We start from the raw sequence: 23,404 nt of genomic DNA, 5'->3' as shown, positions 1-23,404 counted from the left end.
CTGTAGAATCTGCTACTGTAGAATCTGGTACTGTAGTATCTGCTACTGTAGAATCTGGTACTGTAGTATCTGCTACTGTAGAATCTGGTACTGTAGTATCTGCTACTGTAGAATCTGGTACTGTAGTATCTGCTACTGTAGAATCTGCTACTGTAGTATCTGCTACTGTAGAATCTGGTACTGTAGTATCTGCTACTGTAGTATCTGCTACTGTAGTATCTGCTACTGTAGAATCTGGTACTGTAGTATCTGCTACTGTAGAATCTGGTACTGTAGTATCTGCTACTGTAGAATCTGGTACTGTAGTATCTGCTACTGTAGAATCTGCTACTGTAGTATCTGCTACTGTAGTATCTGGTACTGTAGAATCTGGTACTGTAGTATCTGCTACTGTAGAATCTGCTACTGTAGTATCTGCTACTGTAGAATCTGGTACTGTAGTATCTGCTACTGTAGAATCTGGTACTGTAGAATCTGGTACTGTAGTATCTGCTACTGTAGAATCTGCTACTGTAGTATCTGCTACTGTAGAATCTGGTACTGTAGAATCTGGTACTGTAGTATCTGCTACTGTAGTATCTGCTACTGTAGTATCTGTTACTGTAGTATATGCTACTGTAGAATCTGGTACTGTAGTATCTGCTACTGTAGAATCTGCTACTGTAGTATCTGGTACTGTAGAATCTGGTACTGTAGTATCTGGTACTGTAGTATCTGCTACGGTAGAATCTGGTACTGTAGTATCTGCTACTGTAGAATCTGCTACTGTAGTATCTGCTACTGTAGAATCTGGTACTGTAGAATCTGGTACTGTAGTATCTGCTACTGTAGTATCTGGTACTGTAGTATCTGCTACTGTAGTATCTGCTACTGTAGTATCTGTTACTGTAGTATATGCTACTGTAGAATCTGGTACTGTAGTATCTGCTACTGTAGAATCTGGTACTGTAGAATCTGCTACTGTAGAATCTGGTACTGTAGTATCTGCTACTGTAGAATCTGGTACTGTAGTATATGCTACTGTAGTATCTGCTACTGTAGAATCTGGTACTGTAGTATCTGCTACTGTAGAATCTGGTACTGTAGTATCTGCTACTGTAGAATCTGGTACTGTAGTATCTGATACTGTAGGAACACGTATCTGCTACTGTAGAATCTGGTACTGTAGTATCTGCTACTGTAGAATCTGGTACTGTAGTATCTGCTACTGTAGAATCTGGTACTGTAGAATCTGGTACTGTAGTATCTGCTACTGTATAATCTGCTACTGTAGAATCTGGTACTGTAGTATCTGCTACTGTAGTATCTGCTACTGTAGAATCTGCTACTGTAGTATCTGCTACTGTAGTATCTGGTACTGTAGAATCTGGTACTGTAGTATCTGCTACTGTAGAATCTGCTACTGTAGTATCTGCTACTGTAGAATCTGGTACTGTAGTATCTGCTACTGTAGAATCTGGTACTGTAGAATCTGGTACTGTAGTATCTGCTACTGTAGAATCTGGTACTGTAGAATCTGGTACTGTAGAATCTGGTACTGTAGTATCTGCTACTGTAGAATCTGGTACTGTAGTATCTGCTACTGTAGAATCTGCTACTGTAGAATCTGCTACTGTAGTATCTGCTACTGTAGTATCTGCTACTGTAGTATCTGCTACTGTAGAATCTGCTACTGTAGTATCTGCTACTGTAGTATCTGGTACTGTAGTATCTGCTACTGTAGAATCTGGTACTGTAGTGTCTGCTACTGTAGAATCTGGTACTGTAGTATCTGCTACTGTAGAATCTGGTACCGTAGTATCTGCTACTGTAGAATCTGGTACTGTAGGAACACGTATCTGCTACTGTAGAATCTGGTACTGTAGTATCTGCTACTGTAGTATCTGCTACTGTAGTATCTGGTACTGTAGAATCTGGTACTGTAGAATCTGGTACTGTAGTATCTGCTACTGTAGAATCTGGTACTGTAGAATCTGGTACTGTAGGAAGAAGAGACATCACTAGTGTTTAAAGCCAACTGGGATGCATTTTATTCGAACAAGAAGTTCTGTGTTCTCTCGTTCACTCCCCTCGTTCACTCCCCTCATTCACTCCCCTCATTCACCCCCCCATTACCAGATCTGAGACAGATGGGTTAGCAACACTTGAGCTCCATCAGGGCTGTGTCCCAAATGACACCATATTCCCTACATAGTGCACTAGTTTTAATCAGAACCAATAGTAGTGCACTAGTTTTAAACAGAACCAATAGTAGTGCACTAGTGTTAAACAGAACCAACAGTAGTGCACTAGTTTTAATCAGAAACAATAGTAGTGCACTAGTTTTAAACAGAACCAATAGTAGTGCACTAGTGTTAAACAGAACCAATAGTAGTGCACTAGTTTTAAACAGAACCAACAGTAGTGCACTAGTGTTAAACAGAACCAATAGTAGTGCACTAGTTTTAAACAGAACCAATAGTAGTGCACTAGTTGTAGTGCACTAGTTTTAATCAGAACCAATAGTAGTGCACTAGTTTTAATCAGAAACAATAGTAGTGCACTAGTTGGAATCAGAACCAATAGTAGTGCACTAGTTGGAATCAGAACCAATAGTAGTGCACCAGTTTTAAACAGAACCAACAGTAGTGCACTAGTTTTAAACAGAACCAATAGTAGTGCACTAGTTTTAATCAGAACCAATAGTAGTGCACACGTTTTAAACAGAACCAATAGTAGTGCACTAGTTTTAAACAGAACCAATAGTAGTGCACTAGTTTTAAACAGAACCAATAGTAGTGCACTAGTTTTAAACAGAACCAATAGTAGTGCACTAGTTTTAAACAGAACCAATAGTAGTGCACTAGTTTTAAACAGAACCAATAGTAGTGCACTAGTTTTAAACAGAACCAATAGTAGTGCACTAGTTTTAAACAGAACCAATAGTAGTGCACTAGTTTTAAACAGAACCAATAGTAGTGTACTAGTTTTAAACAGAACCAATAGTAGTGCACTAGTTTTAAACAGAACCAATAGTAGTGCACTAGTTTTAAACAGAACCAATAGTAGTGCACTAGTTTTAAACAGAACCAATAGTAGTGCACTAGTTTTCATCAGAACCAATAGTAGTCCACTAGTTTTAATCAGAACCAATAGTAGGGCACTAGTTTTAATCAGAACCAATAGTAGTGTACTCGTTTTCAACAGAACCAATAGTAGTGCACTAGTTTTAAACAGAACCAACAGTAGTGCACTAGTTTTAAACAGAACCAAGGGAAAGATGAATGGAGCAATGTACAGAGATCCTTGATAAAAGCCTGCTCTAGATCGTTCAGGACATAAGTCTGGGGCAAATGTTCACCTTCCAACAGGACAACGACCCTAAGCACACAGACAAGACAACGCAGGAGCTGCTTTGGGACACGCCTCTGAATGTCCTTGAGTGGCCCGGCCAGAGGGCCAGTCAGAACCCGATCGAACATTTCTGGAGAGACCTGAAATTGACGCTCCCCATCCAACCTGACGGAGCTTGAGAAGATCAGCAGAGAAGAATGGGAGAAACTCTGCAGGTGTGCCAAGCTTGTTCCGTTGTACCCAAGATGTCTCAAAGTACTTAATAAAATGGTGTAAATGTGATATTTCAGATTTTTATTGTAAAAAAATTGTAAAAATGTCATTTGTCATTATGGGTTATTGTGTGTAGATTAATGAGGGGAAAAAACAAACAATTTAATACATTTTAGATTAAGACTGTAATGTAACAAAATGTGGAAAAAGTGAAGGGGTCTGAATACTTTCCCAATGCACTTTATATTATAGAATTTCCACTTGGATATTGGAAATTTAATCAAAGCCTATTGGATGACAACTTGTTTTTACTCAGTACAGAATCATTTATAACATACTTTTTTCCAACATGACAGCTGATCCCCTTATTGTACAAGACACGTTAGAGGCCATGCAATTCAATACTCATCTTTAAAAAAGAAAACAATTTACGTCAAAATAGTTCATATTAACAAAGAAAATAGGTTTAACAGTAAAAAAATAGCGATACAATCTGTACCATAGAGGCACAGAATAAGATAAACGGAAAAACAAAACAAAAATGGAGAAACTTATTCGAGGTCAAGTGTATTATTAAAATAAAGCGAACTGGAAATGGGGAAAAAGGTGCCATTTTTTAAATCTTCAACATAGAAATGCTACCACATTTTACTGTAACTTTTTACAAAAGGACAGAGCCACCCATGATTCACCAAACAATATTTTGAAAGAGGAAGCAAAGTACTTTTTAATGTTTTTTTGTTTCAGTTTCCTCCATCTCCACTAAACGATGTAAATTATATTAGATTTTTTTAAATTTTAACAATCTAAAATGAACAGCTATACAGAAAGACTCATGTGTAGGCTTAAATACAGAGGAAGAACTTATAGATGCAAGTCCGGGAAAACGCCAGGGCTGGATGACATATATCAAATATTTTCCGTTGTACTCAAAAGGTACGTTATTAACATGTTTTAACCACTCATATAAAAATGGTAGACTATCAGATACTAAGCAAGAAGGTCTGATTTCACTATTATTAAAACAGGACCCAGGTGGTAAATATAAAGATCCAGTCCATCTGTGGCTCAGTTGGTAGAGCATGGCGCTTGTAACGCCAGGGTAGTGGGTTCGATTCCCGGGACCACCCATACGTAGAATGTATGCACACATGACTGTAAGTCGCTTTGGATAAAAGCGTCAGCTAAATGGCATATATTATTATTATTATTAAATAATTGGAGGCCCCTTACACTTCAGTGTTGTGACCAAAAATTCTAGCAAAATGCAGGGCGCATAGAATTAAATATAAGGTATTGTTATTATTAATTCTAATCAGATAGGTTGTTTACATGGACGATACATTGGAGATAATATAAGACAAGTACATTTACATTTACATTTAAGTCATTTAGCAGACGCTCTTATCCAGAGCGACTTACAAATTGAAGCAATAGAAAACTATGAAACATCTGGGAAACCAGGCCTGGTATTCATAGCTGACTTTTGATAAAGTACAACTGGAATTTATATAAAAATTGTATGTGGAGGCGTCATCGGCAGGAGCGCCCTTATGTATGTATTTTTTTAAATGGTCTAATAAATTCAATCAATCAATACTTCAATTTTGAAAAATCTCTTATAAAATGGGTAAAAGTTATGTATAGTAACCCTAGGTGTAAAATAGTAAATAATGGCTACATCTCAGAAAGTATTAAACTGTCAAGAGGAGTAAAACAAGGTTGTCCACTATCAGCATATCTGCTTATTAAGGCCATCGAAATGTTAGCTACTAAAATCAGATCCAACAATAATATCATGGGGTTATTTATTTTACCTTTATTTTACTAGGCAAGTCAGTTATAGAAAAAAATCTTATTTTCAATGACAGCCTAGGAACAGTGGGTTAACTGCCTGTTCAGGGGCAGAACAACAGATTTTTACCTTGTCAGCTTAGGGATTTGAACTTGCAACCTTTCGGTTACTAGTCCAAAGCTCTAACCACTAGGCCACAATTTGAATCCCTCCACAGCCACATAGAGGATCTAGATCATTTCTGTAACCTCTCTGGATTAAAAAGCAAATTATGGTAGGTGTACTATATTACATATTGGATCACACATTTTTAAAACTTTTATATTACCGTGTAGTTTAGTAATTAAATGGTGTGGACATACTCTGTATTCATATCCCAGAAGAAAGAAATGAACTCACTAGAATACATTTTAATAGAAAGTTAGCAAAAATAGATAAAATCTTGCTACCATGGAAAGTAAAATGTCTATTTGTGGAAAATCACCCCGATGAACTCTTTAGTCATATCCCAGTTTACCTAAGCTGGTATGTCGATGTCCTGGGAAATGTTCTTGTTACTTACAACCTCATGCTAATCACATTAGCCTACGTCAGCTCAACTGTCACTTGGGGGTGGGGCCTGCCTACACCTAACGATTTGTTTTTTAAATTATATGAGCAAAACATATTCCATTTTATTTGGAATGGCAACACAGACAAAATTAAATGGGCCTATTTATATAATGAATATACATTTGGAGGGCAGAAATGTATAAATATTATAGCATTAGACCTCTCACTAAAGGCTTCAGTCATACAAAAGCTATACTTAAATCCAAACTGGTTCTCTAGCAGATTAGTAAAAATGTCTCACCCCGTGTTCAAGAATGGTCTTTTTTCATTTATTCAGATTACAACCTCTCACCTTCAGTTATTTGACAACGAAATCAAAATATTGCTATTTTTAAAACAAGCCATTGAAAGTTCGTTGCAATTTCAGTTTATTTCCATCAGAAAAGACAGAATAAATATTATAACAAATATTATGGTTAAACTCAAGTATACTTAATTGATCATTATTATTTTTAAAATGTTTTTAAGTATAGGGCCTCCGAAGTGGCACTGTGGTCTAAGACACTGCATCGCTGTGCCACTGGTCCTGGTTCAAGTCCGGACTCTGTTGCAGCCGGCAGTGACCGGGAGACTGGTGGCCCAGCATCGTCCAGGTTAGGAGGAGGGTTTGACTGGCTGAAATGTTCTTGTCCCGTTGCACCCTTGTGGTGAGCCCAGTACATGCACACTGACTTTGGTTGCCAATTGTACAGTTTCCTCTGACACATTAGTGGCAGCTGGTCGCTGTCCACCGCCCTGTGGTGCTGGAACAGACCCACGCAATTCTGGTTCTGTTGCTGTTCGCTTACCATGTAGTGGTGTAGCTAACTACTGGAACTACACACTACTGTTTTACCATGTAGTGGTGTAGCTAACTACTGGAACTACACACTACTGTTTTACCGTGTAGCTTAAACCTATTTTTACCACAAATTATTTCATTCCTTAAGAAGTTTTCATATTGTATAGAATAGGCCTTAATCGAATGAAATAGTTTCTAAATTAATAAATAAATGGTAGGTCATCGGTGTTGGGGACTAGTATGTAGTTCAACGAGTAATTTAACTACATTTTGCAGTAGCTTGGTGGTAGTTCAACTCAATTCAAATCTTGGTAGTGTTTTCAGTAATTAATAACTGTTTTACCATGGTGCGGTGTAGCTAACTACTGGAACTACACACTACTGTTCTACCATGTAGCGGTGTAGCTAACTACTGGAACTACACACTACTGTTTTACCACGTAGCGGTGTAGCTAACTACTGGAACTACACACTACTGTTTTACCATGTAGCGGTGTAGCTAACTACACACTACTGTTTTACCATGTAGCAGTGTAGCTAACTACTGTAACTACACACTACTATTTTACTACGTAGCGGTGTAGCTAACTACTGGAACTACACACTACTGTTTTACCATGTAGCGGTGTAGCTAACCACACACTACTGTTTTACCATGTAGCGGTGTAGCTAACTACTGTAACTACACACTACTGTTTTACCATGTAGCGGTGTAGCTAACTACACACTACTGTTTTACCATGTAGTGGTGTAGCTAACTACTGGAACTACACTACTGTTTTACCATGTAGTGGTGTAGCTAACTACTGGAACTACACACTACTGTTTTACCATGTAGTGGTGTAGCTAACTACTGGAACTACACTACTGTTTTGCCATGTAGCGGTGTGGCTAACTACTGGAACTACACACTACTGTTTTACCATGTAGCGAACTACTGGAACTACACTATTGTTTTACCATGTAGCGGTGCAGCTAACTACTGTAACTACACACTACTGTTTTACCATGTAGCGGTGTAGCTAACTACTGGAACGACACACTACTGTTTTACAGTGTAGCTAACTACTGGAACTACACACTACTGTTTTACCGTGTAGCTAACTACTGGAACTACACACTACTGTTTACCATGTAGTGGTGTAGCTAACTACTGGAACTACACACTACTGTTTTACCGTGTAGCTAACTACTGGAACTACACACTACGGTTTTACCGTGTAGCTAACTACTGGAACTACACACTACTGTTTTACAGTGTAGCTAACTACTGGAACTACACACTACTTCTTTTTTTTTGTAAAAAGAACAGAAAATATGGCTGAAGTAGGCAAGAATTTCAGACATCAGACCTGCCTAATCTCACCTGATTACACATTCAGCGAACATCTGACACCAGAATGATCTGGGTTTTTTTTTGCAATTTGTGGTGTATGGTATTTCAAATTCATTACAGATGCCATAATTTATCATTAAGTAGTTTTTTTCGAGGTAGTGAACTACTTTTTAAATATAAGAGAAGCTTTAGTGTAGCGTAGCTTCTTCCAGTGTGTAGTAACTGTTTTCAGAGTAGCTTCCCCAACACGTCATAGGCTACAGTCCATGACAAGAACAATAGAATAAAACGTGTTTTTACAGAATGGAGAAGGGCAGTAGGATATAAGGTTTCGAGGTAGCGCCAATGTAAGACCGCATAAGTAAATGCAACAAGATCCTCAAAATGTATTATTAATTCGTCCTTTTCAAATACCCCCCCCTCCCTCCCCTTCCCTCTCCTCTCTGTGCCTCTTTCTGACTATACATAGTCAACACACTCTCCCCTACCTCACGCACGGACGCTTGAACCAACGCAGCAGTACAGACCGTTTTTCACAGACTGTTTTCCAGCAAAGTCCCCGCGGTCCCGGAGAAAGGAAGGAAGGAGTAAATAAAAATAATGTTTACATCCTGACTAAAAATCGAATGGATTGGCGATCTATTCTGAGAGCTAATACGATTAGAGGAGTCTAGTCTTGGTACTGTCATTGCGGACATGGCTCTTAGTCGCGGTATGGCACCTTTCTCTCAGTTCCTCGGGGAGTGTTTCCCCTGTCAGTCCTTCGCCGCTACTGGAAATGGCGTTGAGATGCTGCTGAACAAGGAAGACGCAGTGAAGGCAGACTCTGCCAGGGAATAAACTACTATGAATATATTATTACCTATGTTTTTATTTGGGTTGGATTCTTAGTAGCGGTGGACAATACCATGGTGAATTACCAGAAATATATTACTGTTATGCAGCTGGCTCTGGGGGTGACCTCCTACAACAAAGAACATCATCTTCCTCCCAGGAAATCGTTGTGGTGAGTATGAATATGACTTAGTGCTTCTGCTGCCTGCTGCTGCGGATGATTCAGAATCATTATGGGATGCCGCCAGCCAGGCAGTTCAGGTTGAGCTGAGTAGATCAGGAGGGGATACCATAGAGAGGGGAATCCGGCAACGCGCCAAGCTGTCGCCTCCCGCACATCCTTTTATAATAAGAGGGTCATGGTTGGAGAAGAAAACAAGGAGAAACCCGTTATAAGACACGGTAGCTTGAGCAGACTAAATCTGAAAGATGAGCATTTTGTGTTTGTTTCACTCTGTGATATATATTTCAGAACCATCCAGTGACTTTATCTACCACGGCCAGCTAGCCCCCTCTCTCTCTCTCCCCCTCTCTCTCTCTCTCTCTGCACAGTGTTGCAATCAATAGGCTACAACAGCCTACTCTAGTGCTAGTCGATATGCTGTAAACTAGGTAAATTCCGCATGCCCTGAGTTTCGTGCGTGTATGCGCGTGTGTTTGTTTGTTTCCGTGGGCGCGTGCATTAACGTGTACACTAGGGGTGGGTGATAGGCTATCAAGGAGCCAGTGTTTTATAGCGTTTTTTTTTATACAATAAAGCTATCCAAGTTGAGTGTATTTGGTCAATGCGTTATAGGCTTGTCATTGTTATTTCTGCTCCTCTGTCACCTTCTGCTCCTCTGTCACCTTCTGCTCCTCTGTCACCTTATGCTCCTCTGTCACCTTCTGCTCCTCTGTCACCTTCTGCTCCTCTGGAACCTTATGCTTCTGCTCCTCTGGAACCTCATGCTCCTCTGGAACCTTATGCTCCTCTGTCACCTTCTGCTCCTCTGTCACCTTCTGCTCCTCTGGAACCTCATGCTCCTCTGGAACCTCATGCTCCTCTGGAACCTCATGCTCCTCTGGAACCTTATGCTCCTCTGGAACCTCATGCTCCTCTGGAACCTCATGCTTCTGCTCCTCTGTCACCTTCTGCTCCTCTGTCACCTTCTGCTCCTCTGGAACCTCATGCTCCTCTGGAACCTCATGTTCCTCTGGAACCTCATGCTTCTGCTCCTCTGTCACCTTCTGCTCCTCTGTAACCTCGTGCTCATCTGGAACCTTCTGCTCCTCTGGAACCTCATGCTCCTCTGTAACCGTCTGCTCCTCTGTAACCTTCTGCTCCTCTGTAACCTCATGCTCCTCTGTAACCTCATGCTCCTCTGTAACCTTCTGCTCCTCTGTAACCTCCTGCTCCTCTGTCACCTCCTGCTCCTCTGTAACCTCATGCTCCTCTGTAACCTCCTGCTCCTCTGTAACCTCATGCTCCTCTGGAACCTTCTGCTCCTCTGGAACCTCATGCTCCTCTGTAACCTCATGCTCCTCTGTAACCTTCTGCTCCTCTGTAACCTTCTGCTCCTCTGTAACCTCCTGCTCCTCTGTAACCTCCTGCTCCTCTGTAACCTCCTGCTCCTCTGTAACCTCCTGCTCCTCTGTAACCTCCTGCTCCTCTGTAACCTCCTGCTCCTCTGTAACCTCCTGCTCCTCTGTAACCTTCTGCTCCTCTGTAACCTTCTGCTCCTCTGTCACCTCATGCTTCTGCTCCTCTGTCACCTTCTGCTCCTCTGTAACCTCATGCTCCTCTGTAACCTCATGCTTCTGCTCCTCTGTAACCTTCTGCTCCTCTGTAACCTTCTGCTCCTCTGTCACCTTCTGCTCCTCTGTCACCTTCTGCTCCTCTGTCACCTTCTGCTCCTCTGTCACCTTCTGCTCCTCTGTCACCTTCTGCTCCTCTGTAACCTTCTGCTCCTCTGTCACCTTCTGCTCCTCTGTAACCTTCTGCTCCTCTGTCACCTTCTGCTCCTCTGTCACCTTCTGCTCCTCTGTCACCTTCTGCTCCTCTGTCACCTTCTGCTCCTCTGTCACCTTCTGCTCCTCTGTAACCTCTGCTCCTCTGTAACCTCATGCTCCTCTGTAACCTCATGCTCCTCTGTCACCTTCTGCTCCTCTGTAACCTCATGCTCCTCTGTAACCTTCTGCTCCTCTGTAACCTTCTGCTCCTCTAAGTAACAGTTCAGCTACCTCTGTAACCTCCTTCATCCTCTGTAACCTCCTGTCCTCTGTTAAATCCTCCTAACCTCCTTTGTAACCTCCTGTCCTCTGTAACCTCCTTCCTCTGTAACCTGGAAAAAATATATTTTCCTGTCCTGTTTTTCTTGCTCCTCTGTAACCTTCTGCTCCTCTGTCACCTCATGCTTCTGCTCCTCTGTCACCTTCTGCAGGCCTCTGTAACCTCATGCTCCTCTGTAACCTCATGCTTCTGCTCCTCTGGAACCTTCTGTAGTCCTCTGGAACCTTCTGCTCCTCTGTCACCTTCTGCTCCTCTGTCACCTTCTGCTCCTCTGTCACATTCTGCTCCTCTGTAACCCCTCATGCTTCTGCATCTTCTGTCACATTCTGCTCCTCTGTAACCTTCTGCTCCTCTGTCACCTTCTGCTCCTCTGTCAAATCTTCTGCTCCTCTGTCATTTCTCCTCTGTCACATAATTGCATCCTCTGTCATTCTGCTCCTCTGTAACCTCATCTCCTCTGTAACCTCATGTCCTCTGTAACCTCATGATCCTCTTCACCTTCTTTCCTCTGTAACCTCATGGCTCCTCTGGAACCTTCTGCTCCTCTGTAACCTCATGTCCTTTATTTCTGTAACCTCATGCTCCTCTGTAACCGATGGGACTCCCAATCACATCTGCTCCTCTGTCACCTCATGCTCCTCTGTCACCTTCTGCTCCTCTGTAACCTCATGCTCCTCTGTAACCTTCTGCTCCTCTGTAACCTTCTGCTCCTCTGTAATGTCATGCTTGAATCTATGCTTCTTAAGTTCACTGACAGTTCAGCTACTTTCTCATATACACTTTCATTATCTAATCAATTGCATACAGTCCTGTGTTAAATCATCAATAACCCCCTTTGTAAATTACAGTAAATGTAAGTAATTCATTAATAAAGATTTAAAATGGAAAAAATATATTTTCCTGTCCTGTTTTTCTTGTCCGTTGTAAAACTGTGAAGTGCAGCAGATCAGCAGGCCTTTATCAACCTACTCTACTGTGTCCCAAATGACACCCTATTCCCTATAAACCACTGCACCACCCGGGAGTTGACCCAGATGCAGTGCCTTAAACCACTGCACCCCAGGTAGTCCTACTCTGAGATGCAGTGCCTTAAATAGGGTGCCATTTGGGACAACATAGGACCCCTCTCATCTACATCTTCATTAAAACATTCATACTCTTCTCTGTGTGGTTGTGCCTTCTTTCTTTCTTGCCCTCCATTTCAAATCAAACGGCTTTCATGTATTTCTTTGTATGCATAATTAAAGCATTATGTGTGATTCTACCTCCAGGGCCTGTAGAAACGCATCTCACAGTAGAGGAGTGCTGATCTAGGATCCTTTTAGCCTTTTAAATCATAATGAATAAGTTTACATGGATTGGGGGTGGGGGGGGGTCTGATCCTAGATCAGCACACAATGTCCTTTATTTAACTAGACAAGTCGGTTAAGAACAAATTCTTATGTAGATGCAGTGCCTAAACCACTGCACAAACCCGGTACTACTCTGAGATGCAGTGCCTGTAAACCACTGCACCCTATGGGACTCCCAATCAGAGCTGCCTGTGAAACCAGCCTGGAAGTCCTAAACCAGGGTCAGTGCCTTAAACCACTTCTAGCACTGAGATGCAGTGCCTTAAACCACTGCACCACCCGGGAGTCCTACTCTGAGATACTTTATGACTACGGCCCTGATCCTCCTGTCCCATCCTGTCCTGTCTCGTCCCGTCCTGTCCCATCCTGTCTCGTCCCGTCCTGTCCCATCCTGTCCTGTCCTGTCCCATCCTGTGAGGTTTTTATTATATTTACATATAAAGCGTGGCAGACAAGGGGTACTGATCTTGGACCAGGTCTTTCCTGTCCTGTCCTGTCCTGTCCTGTCAGACAAGGGGTACTGATCTTGGACCAGGTCTTTCCTGTCCTGTCCTGTCCTGTCAGAAAAGGGGTACTGATCTTGGACCAGGTCTTTCCCGTCCTGTGCTGTCAGACAAGGGGTACTGATCTTGGACCAGGTCTTTCCAGTCCGTGTAATCTGATTCATCACTCCTACAGACCCAGAAAAACGATCCGTCTTATAAATGTCACTCACTGTTGCGGTAAGCAGAAAATCTCTGTAGTCTGTAGCTGTGGAGAGAGAGAAGGGTTTATGTGCTTACGACAAGATTACTATCCTGTTGAAAAGAAAACAAGACGGTTAATTTTTGAGTCAATAAACTCAATGCTGCTGCTTTTGTTAGTCTCTGTCTGACAAAACAAAGTGGGAGACAAATGTTCCCCCAGAAATGCTGTGACACTTTGGCATGGCTCCATAGTGGTTAGGCTTATGTCTTTATCAACTCTCAATTCCTATAAGAACTGATTAGAACAGAATAGTTTCAAATAGAAGAGAAAGATAACATTGTATTGTATTTAACCGTGGGGAGGCTCTCTGATCTCAGTGCCGGTCTAAGCCGGTCTAACAGTGGGGAGGCTCTCTGATCTCAGTGCAGGTCTAAGCCGGTCTAACAGTGGGGAGGCTCTCTGATCTCAGTGCAGGTCTAAGCCGGTCTAACCGTGGGGAGGCTCTCTGATCTCCTTCATTTTCTGTGCTCGTTAATAGTAAGGGTGCTAGATGATGTCATCCTATCTGCTTCACGTCATTGTATGGGGTTGTACTAACATCTGCCCAGCCACATCTCATGTTCTGTGTGAATTAATATTAGGATATCTGATCTGCTCTGACTGAGGCCTGTCTTGTCCTATCTCCTTCACGTCATTGTGTGGCGTTGTACTGTTACCATCGGGTCTTATTCAACCTCCTCGCATCTTGCTCTTGTAAACCCAGTACTCCCACTCATTCCACTCAATGTTCTGCATTGACTCAAATGGGAATGTCCATTCTAGTAACGATATTTCTATCCATGAAATAGTACTCCAGTAACCAGAGAGGGATGAATGTCACCACATTCCATGCAGGGACTAACCATAGAAATACAATTCCTAGAATGGCCCCCCCCAGGATATGAATGGGGAAACCCAGTTCCAGTCATTCAATTTCTATGGGACCGACTACCATGCGGGGCCGATCCCGGTTTGATCCCTCCGAGTCCCGTTGGTCCTAACCCTTCAATGTTTGCAGACCTGTGAGGTAGAATCAATATGGTGGAATCTTTACCACTACCACCATCACAGAGTTTTCAAACCCAGAGGTGTAACATCGCGTCTCGAAGCCAACTCGACAGACCAGACCAGGCTTTAGGGTTTGGCAAGTCAGTGGGAGAAGGAAAAACATGTCCTTAGTTGTTAATTTTCTCGAATTCTTAAGGCACAACTTAGATTCGAGCCAAGGTCTTCAGTAGCTAACCTATAGACCTGACCTATAGACCTATAGACCTGACCTATAGACCTGACCTATAGACCTATAGACATGACTTCTAGACCTATAGAAATGACTTATAGACCTATAGAAATGACCTATAGACCTATAAACATGACCTATAGACCTATAAACATGACCTATAGACATGACCTATAGACATGCCCTATAGATTAAAGGCATTCCCTATAGATTAAAGGCACGCCCTACAGATTAAAGGCACGCCCTACAGATTAAAGGCACGCCCTACAGATTAAAGGCACGCCCTACAGATTAAAGGCACGCCCTACAGATTAAAGGCATGCCCTACAGATTAAAGGCACGCCCTACAGATTAAAGGCACGCCCTACAGATTAAAGGCACGCCCTACAGATTAAAGGCACGCCCTACAGATTAAAGGCATGCCCTACAGATTAAAGGCACGCCCTACAGATTAAAGGCACGCCCTACAGATTAAAGGCACGCCCTACAGATTAAAGGCACGCCCTACAGATTAAAGGCATGCCCTACAGATTAAAGGCATTACTATTACTATTACTACAACCTTGTGAAAGTGACAAACTGACACGTTTTCATTTTTGTCAACAACTTCTATATCGAAGGAGTACCTTACATTTTGACGGTCTGCACATGCGCAGTTCGGCTTGACACGACCGTTAGACCAGATGACGTGTTTCTGCGCATGCGCTACGCTAGCTAACATTGCCGACAAGTGTGATCTGGGAGTTCGATTGGAGAAGCAGGTTCTGCACATCGTCATACTGTGCTGTCTTTGACTACACCCTGCTCAGTACTTGTACCTATCCGGACCATTCAGACATAGGAACAATGAAGGGACCGATTTGGGACCGACTGCTCTCTTGCATCCCCATATGGCAGGGGTCAGGGGTCAGGTAGGCAGGGACCAACCACTATGGTGATGTGCTCCTGTATCCCCGGCAGCAGGGTTCAGGGGTCAGGGCAGTCTCACAGCCTGCTGTTGCTCTGATCAAATGCAGCAGCTCTTTATCTCTAGGCCTGTTTAGTTAATCACATTCCTTAGTCATACTCTTATTAGCCTAATTCTTCCCCCGGGACAGAGAGGAGAGGAACAGAGGGCTCTGGTACAGAGAGGGGAGGAACAGGGGGATCTACCTACCAGTACTGTTACAGACCAGACTATAGGTTACCTACCAGTACTGTTACAGACCAGACTATAGGTTACCTAGCAGTACTGTTACAGACCAGACTATAGGTTACCTACCAGTACTGTTACAGACCAGACTATAGGTTACCTAGCAGTACTGTTACAGACCAGACTATAGGTTACCTACCAGTACTGTTACAGACCAGACTATAGGTTACCTACCAGTACTGTTACAGACCAGACTATAGGTTACCTACCTGTTACAGACCAGACTATAGGTTACCTACCAGTACTGTTACAGACCAGACTAGGTTAGGTTACAGACAGACTATAGGTTACCTACCAGTACTGTTACAGACCAGACTATAGGTTACCTAGCTACCAGTACTGTTACAGACCAGACTGACTATAGGTTACCTAGCTACCAGTACTGTTACAGACCAGACTATAGGTTACCTAGCTACCAGTACTGTTACAGACCAGACTATAGGTTACCTACCTACCAGTACTGTTACAGACCAGACTACAGGTTACCTAGCTACCAGTACTGTTACAGACCAGACTATAGGTTACCTAGCTACCAGTACTGTTACAGACCAGACTATAGGTTACCTAGCTACCAGTACTGTTACAGACCAGACTATAGGTTACCTAGCTACCAGTACTGTTACAGACCAGACTATAGGTTACCTAGCTACCAGTACTGTTACAGACCAGACTATAGGTTACCTACCAGTACTGTTACAGACCAGACTATAGGTTACCTAGCAGTACTGTTACAGACCAGACTATAGGTTACCTACCAGTACTGTTACAGACCAGACTATAGGTTACCTAGCTACCAGTACTGTTACAGACCAGACTATAGGTTACCTAGCTACCAGTACTGTTACAGACCAGACTATAGGTTACCTAGCTACCAGTACTGTTACAGACCAGACTATAGGTTACCTAGCTACCAGTACTGTTACAGACCAGACTATAGGTTACCTAGCTACCAGTACTGTTACAGACCAGACTATAGGTTACCTACCTACCAGTACTGTTACAGACCAGACTATAGGTTACCTAGCTACCAGTACTGTTACAGACCAGACTATAGGTTACCTAGCTACCAGTACTGTTACAGACCAGACTATAGGTTACCTAGCTACCAGTACTGTTACAGACCAGACTATAGGTTACCTACCTACCAGTACTGTTACAGACCAGACTATAGGTTACCTAGCTACCAGTACTGTTACAGACCAGACTATAGGTTACCTAGCTACCAGTACTGTTACAGACCAGACTATAGCTTACCTAGCTACCAGTACTGTTACAGACCAGACTATAGGTTACCTAGCAGTATTGTTACAGACCAGACTGACTATAGGTTACCTACCAGTACTGTTACATACCAGACTATAGGTTACCTAGCTACCAGTACTGTTACAGACCAGACTGACTATAGGTTACCTACCAGTACTGTTACAGACCAGACTATAGGTTACCTACCTACCAGTACTGTTACAGACCAGACTATAGGTTACCTACCTACCAGTACTGTTACAGACCAGACTACAGGTTACCTAGCTACCAGTACTGTTACAGACCAGACTATAGGTTACCGAGCTACCAGTACTGTTACAGACCAGACTATAGGTTACCTAGCTACCAGTACTGTTACAGACCAGACTATAGGTTACCTAGCTACCAGTACTGTTACAGACCAGACTATAGGTTACCTAGCTACCAGTACTGTTACAGACCAGACTATAGGTTACCTAGCTACCAGTACTGTTACAGACCAGACTATAGGTTACCTAGCTACCAGTACTGTTACAGACCAGACTATAGGTTACCTAGCTACCAGTACTGTTACAGACCAGACTATAGGTTACCTAGCTACCAGTACTGTTACAGACCAGACTATAGGTTACCTACCAGTACTGTTACAGACCAGACTATAGGTTACCTAGCTACCAGTACTGTTACAGACCCAACTGTAGGCTATAGGTTAATAAAAAACAATTGCTCTGTCACCTTGGCTAAATTAAAACAAATTCCTGTGGCCCTGACGCTGAATAAAACAAAAATACCATTTTCATTCTATCATCCAGTTGTAGGCTGTGACCTAGTAGAAATTGGCTGCGTCCCACCAGTGGGTCCCGACCCTCCTTTTGGGAAACACGGGGCTAAACTGGACCATTCCGGCTCAGAATTAAAACATCATACAACCTTTGTCCTTCCTCCTCCTCCTCGTCGTTTAAGGTGGTCTGCTGCTGAATAAATTATAGCGTCAGAGCGTCTCCTCCGGTGACCATCGGTTACATCATCACTGAGGTCAAGCTGAGGACAGGTGGACGCACCTGCTACAACTTGCTCCGCCCACAGGCCGGACAGTAAACACATTTGTTTTGTATTTAACCAGGTCAGAAGACATCTCACAGGGGAGACCTGGCAGAGAGGGCTGCACAGTACAAAAACTAAACACACGTCACGCAGTACCTTTGACCTAATGGAACAGAATCTGATGTTTAGATGATGTATTAAATGCATGGCTCTGGATTGAAACAAGACTGCTAAAATGGGACTCAAACACCAACCAACCTTCCACCCTCCCTCTGACTAGTGAGGATATTGAATTTTTCCAAATAAATCTTGATTAAGTTAAAGACCGACCATTTTAGGATCACACATCTCTAATCAAACATTTCTTCGCAACGAAAGTTGTAGTCAGTCAACGACATTGTGGCTGTCGTGTCAACTGATCATTTCACATTCTTTTAACTTCATCTTTTGTTCTTATGGTCCTTCTGTAGCTCAGTTGGTAGAGCATGGCGCTTGTAACGCCAGGGTAGTGGGTTCGATTCCCGGGACCACCCATACGTAGAATGTATGCACACATGACTGTAAGTCGCTTTGGATAAAAGCGTCTGCTAAATGGCATATATTATTATTATTCTTAGACTGAAGCATTCACACAGCTCAATCATACGCTTGCTCTCATTTTTATGCAAAGCATATTGAAATATGTTCAGGCCGACCCACATTTTAGGATTTATGGGATTTCAGCACCTGGTTGGTGACAGTATCTGACCACAGCTGAAATAACTTTTTGGCATGTTTATATAAGGTAAAGTCTAATAACAGGCTGAAACAACTTCATAATAAACCTAAAAAAAACTCACCATAAACCTCAACAACCTCACCATAGTTTGCTTTGTATGTTTCTATGTTTTGTTTGGTCAGGGTGTGATCTGAGTGGGCATTCTATGTTGTGTGTCTAGTTTGTCTGTTTCTGTGTTTGGCCTGATATGGTTCTCAATCAGAGGCAGGTGTTAGTCATTGTCTCTGATTGGGGAACCATATTTAGGTAGCCTGTTTGGTGTTGGGTTTTATGGGTGATTGTCTCCTGTGTCAGTGCCACACGGGACTGTTTCGGGTTTTCATGTTTGTTGTTTTTGTAGTTTATTCATGTATCGTTTTCTTATTAAAAACAAACATGAATTTCAACCACGCTACATTTTGGTCCTCCTCTCCTTCGACGGAAGAATCCCGTTACAGCCATAAACCTCAACAACCTGACCATAAACCTCAACAACCACACCATAAACCTCAACAACCTTCCCATAAACCTCAACAACCTTCCCATAAACCTCAACAACCTTCCCATAAACCTCAACAACCTGACCATAAACCTCATCATAAACCTCAACAACCTGACCATAAACCTCAACAACCTGACCATAAACCTCAACAACCTGACCATAAACCTCAACAACCTCACCATAAACCTCAACAACCTGAACCATAAACCTCAACAACCTTCCCATAAACCTCAACAACCTCACCATAAACCTCATCATAAACTCAACAACCTGACCATAAACCTCACCATAAACCTCAACAACCTCACCATAAACCTCAACAACCTGACCATAAACCTCACCATAAACCTCAACAACCTCACCATAAACCTCAACAACCTGACCATAAACCTCAACAACCTGACCATAAACCTCAACAACCTGACCATAAACCTCAACAACCTGACCATAAACCTCAACAACCTGACCATAAACCTCAACAACCTGACCATAAACCTCAACAACCTGACCATAAACCTCAACAACCTGACCATAAACCTCAACAACCTGACCATAAACCTCAACAACCTGACCATAAACCTCTTTGTATATTGTTGATGTTTTGCATAACATGCCAATACATACACAATCATTGAGTTTAAATGAAAAATGAATAAGTCAATGTGTTTAGTGGATGGGCTTACAGTCATTTAGTCACAGGAAATGTTAGATACATCCACAGGAGATGTTTGCTAGCTTGCTTTTTAAAAATATATATATTTAAAGAAGGTAGAGGCTTGGTTGACATTTTAATATCTGCTCTGAGGCAATGTCTTGATGCGATGTTATCTCCCTCAGATAACCGCAGACTAATTTAGTAGTAGAACACGTGAATATCCCAAAGGGATAAAAGGAGATTAGTCTTGCAGCAGAATCAGGAAAACATTTTCTTATTCAAGTACATTCAGTCTAGGGACGCTGAATACACAACATAAGTACGCACTGCAGCACATGGTTATGAAGGCTATATTAAATAGTCAACTAAATCAAAGCACATATAGTTGAGAGTGCTGAGTGTGTATTCCACGTGTGAGCATTATGCATAGTGTTATGTATGAATGTTAATTTGAGCTCAATTCTACTTCTCCCGGTGTGTGTGTGTGGGTGTGGGGTGTGGTGTGTGTGTGTGTGTGTGTGTGTGTGTGTGTGTGGGGTGTGTGTGTGTGGGGGGGGTGTATCAGAATCATCAACATACTGTACATTATAGTATGGAGGATAAACAGTAAACATGGTTTAGATATACATCACATTCCTATATTCACTGCATATGTTGCAAGGCCTGGGGACTAGACAGAGGGATCAACATACTGTACAGGGTATAGTATAGAGGATAAACAGGGTAAACATGGTTTAGATATAGGGACTAGACTGAGAGACTGCATATGGGACAAGGCCTGGGGCCTACACTGAGGCCTAGACTGAGGGACTAGGGGCCTAGACTGAGAGACTGAGGGCCTAGACTGGGGGCCTAGACTGAGGGACTAGGGGCCTAGACTGAGAGACTAGGGGCCTAGACTGAGGGCCTAGACTGAGGGACTAGGGGCCTAGACTGAGGGACTAGGAGCCTAGACTGAGGGACTAGACTGAGGGACTAGGGGCCTAGACTGAGGGACTAGGAGCCTAGACTGGGGGCCTAGACTGAGAGACTAGGGGCCTAGACTGAGGGACTAGGGGCCTAGACTGAGAGACTAGGGGCCTAGACTGAGGGCCTAGACTGAGGGACTAGGAGCCTAGACTGAGGGACTAGACTGAGAGACTGAGGGACTAGGAGCCTGGGGCCTACACTGGAGGCCTAGACTGAGGGACTAGGGGCCTAGACAGAGACTGTGGCCTAGACTGGGGGCCTAGACTGAGGGACTAGGGGCCTAGACAGAGACTGTGGCCTAGACTGGGGGCCTAGACTGAGGGACTAGGGGCCTAGACTGAGGGACTAGGAGCCTAGACTGAGGGCCTAGACTGAGGGACTAGGGGCCTAGACTGAGGGACTAGGAGCCTAGACTGAGGGCCTAGACTGAGAGACTAGGGGCCTAGACTGAGGGACTAGACTGAGAGACTGAGGGACTAGGAGCCTGGGGCCTACACTGGAGGCCTAGACTGGGGGACTAGGGGCCTAGACAGAGACTGTGGCCTAGACTGAGGGACTAGGGGCCTAGACAGAGACTGTGGCCTAGACTGAGGGACTAGGGGCCTAGACTGAGGGACTAGGGGCCTAGACTGAGGGACTAGGGGCCTAGACAGAGACTGTGGCCTAGACTGAGGGACTAGGGGCCTAGACAGAGACTGTGGCCTAGACTGAGAGACTAGGGGCCTAGACAGAGACTGTGGCCTAGACTGAGAGACTAGGGGCCTAGACAGAGACTGTGGCCTAGACTGAGAGACTGTGGCCTAGACTGAGGGACTAGGGGCCTAGACAGAGACTGTGGCCTAGACTAAAGGATAATTGGAACACTGGAATGTGAGATGTGATCTACACCTTGATTTGACTGATATACATTTTTTTTTAACTCATTATTTTGTTGAATGATTTTCAATTTGAGTGTCAATATTTCATTATAGCCTACCCTTTGTCATTGTGAAATAACGCGAGTAGGACAGGTGTGGCTTCGTAACAATGATTACAAGAGCAGATGCTCAGCGATTTGACAGCTCCAATGCAGTTCCATCGCTGAAACAGCCATAAACATCAGCTTTGCGGGTGTTGCCCTTTAACGCTTGATCGGATTGAATCTAGGCCTAAAATGAATCTAGGCCTAAAATGAATCTAGGCCTAAAATGAATCTAGGCCTAAAATGAATCTAGGCCTAAGATGAATCTAGGCCTAAGATGAATCTAGGCCTAAAATGAATCTAGGCCTAAAATGAATCTAGGCCTAAAATGAATCTAGGCCTAAGATGAATCTAGGCCTAAAATGAATCTAGGCCTAAAATGAATCTAGGCCTAAGCCAAAGTGCTGATTGTGCAGAGTGCCGGTGCAGGAGTATATTGTTTAATGTGGATATTTATTCACCATGCGTGCACATTATACATGGTTTACTGTTCCATTACTCCATCTATGAGCCGTTCCCTGTGCCTGCTCCCATTGGCCAGTGCTATGGGGACACAGTGACTTACTTCCTGACCTGCCAAACTCACATCTAGTGGTCAGACAGAGGGCTAAGACATGGATTGAAGAAGCTGCCAGTACTTATTTTAGTACTGCTAAAATTAGCCAGTAGGCCTACTGATGTTAATTTTACAGTGCCAGGCAGTGTTTTAGAGTGAATATTCCCGTACATAAAATGTTTTTAAGAAGTTATGCACGCATGACTAATGTTGCTTTGGATGAAAGTGTCTGTTAAATGGCATGTGCAGTATGAGTCAATGTATGGACACAGATACTCATTCAAGGGTTTTTATTTATTTTTTTGGACTATTTTCTACATTGTAGAATAATAGTGAAGACATCAAACCTATGAAATAACACATAACACATTAAAGTGCTACCAGGTGCATGAAGCAAAATGTACGCTTCTTAATAACAGAGTTTTACCTAACTGTAAAAAAAATACCCTGATCAAAGGTCGCTTGAAAGTACCATTATAAATTGTTGGAAGCAACCAGACTACCAGTGGGTTAACAGGCATTCTAATACACACTCTAGCTCATGTGTCACCCAGGCAACCAGAGGTAGATTTAACCAGGCAACACCAGAGGTAGATTTAACCAGGCAACAGAGGTAGATTTAACCAGGCAGAACCAGAGGTAGATTTAACCAGGCAGAACCAGAGGTAGATTTAACCAGGCAGAACCAGAGGTAGATTTAACCAGGCAGAACCAGAGGTAGATTTAACCAGGCAGAACCAGAGGTAGATTTAACCAGGCAGAACCAGAGGTAGATTTAACCAGGCAGAACCAGAGGTAGATTTAACCAGGCAGAACCAGAGGTAGATTTAACCAGGCAGAACCAGAGGTAGATTTAACCAGGCAAAACCAGAGGTAGATTTAACCAGGCAGAACCAGAGGTAGATTTAACCAGGCAGAACCAGAGGTAGATTTAACCAGGCAGAACCAGAGGTAGATTTAACCAGGCAGAACCAGAGGTAGATTTAACCAGGCAGAACCAAAGGTAGATTTAACCACGCAGAACCAGAGGTAGTAACG

The 23,404-nt window shown here is 43.0% G+C and overlaps 1 protein-coding gene and 1 long non-coding RNA gene across 8 annotated transcripts in view; one reads left to right on the top strand and one right to left on the bottom strand.

Annotated features, from left to right (window-relative positions):
- The first annotated feature begins 8,566 nt into the window (after window positions 1–8,566).
- LOC118358799 (tight junction protein ZO-1-like) overlaps window positions 8,567–23,404 on the top strand; it is a 201,221-nt gene continuing 186,383 nt past the window's right edge. For all 7 annotated transcript variants that reach the window (XM_052480874.1, XM_052480878.1, XM_052480870.1 and 4 more), the window contains exon 1: window positions 8,567–9,076. In XM_052480874.1, coding sequence (XP_052336834.1) covers window positions 8,979–9,076 — 98 coding nt within the window. In that variant the 5' untranslated portion in view covers window positions 8,567–8,978. The remainder of the gene's footprint in view (window positions 9,077–23,404) is intronic.
- On the bottom strand, window positions 10,426–12,001 carry LOC127912112 (uncharacterized). The gene is made up of 3 exons (XR_008080784.1): window positions 11,821–12,001; window positions 10,597–10,674; window positions 10,426–10,470 (listed from the first exon to the last, which is right to left on the bottom strand). It is a non-coding gene; the product is annotated as an uncharacterized LOC127912112 (long non-coding RNA).

This window comes from Oncorhynchus keta, chromosome 26, assembly GCF_023373465.1.
Source record: "Oncorhynchus keta strain PuntledgeMale-10-30-2019 chromosome 26, Oket_V2, whole genome shotgun sequence".
NCBI lineage: Eukaryota > Metazoa > Chordata > Actinopteri > Salmoniformes > Salmonidae > Oncorhynchus > Oncorhynchus keta.
This window is presented reverse-complemented; position numbering and strand designations above follow the sequence as displayed.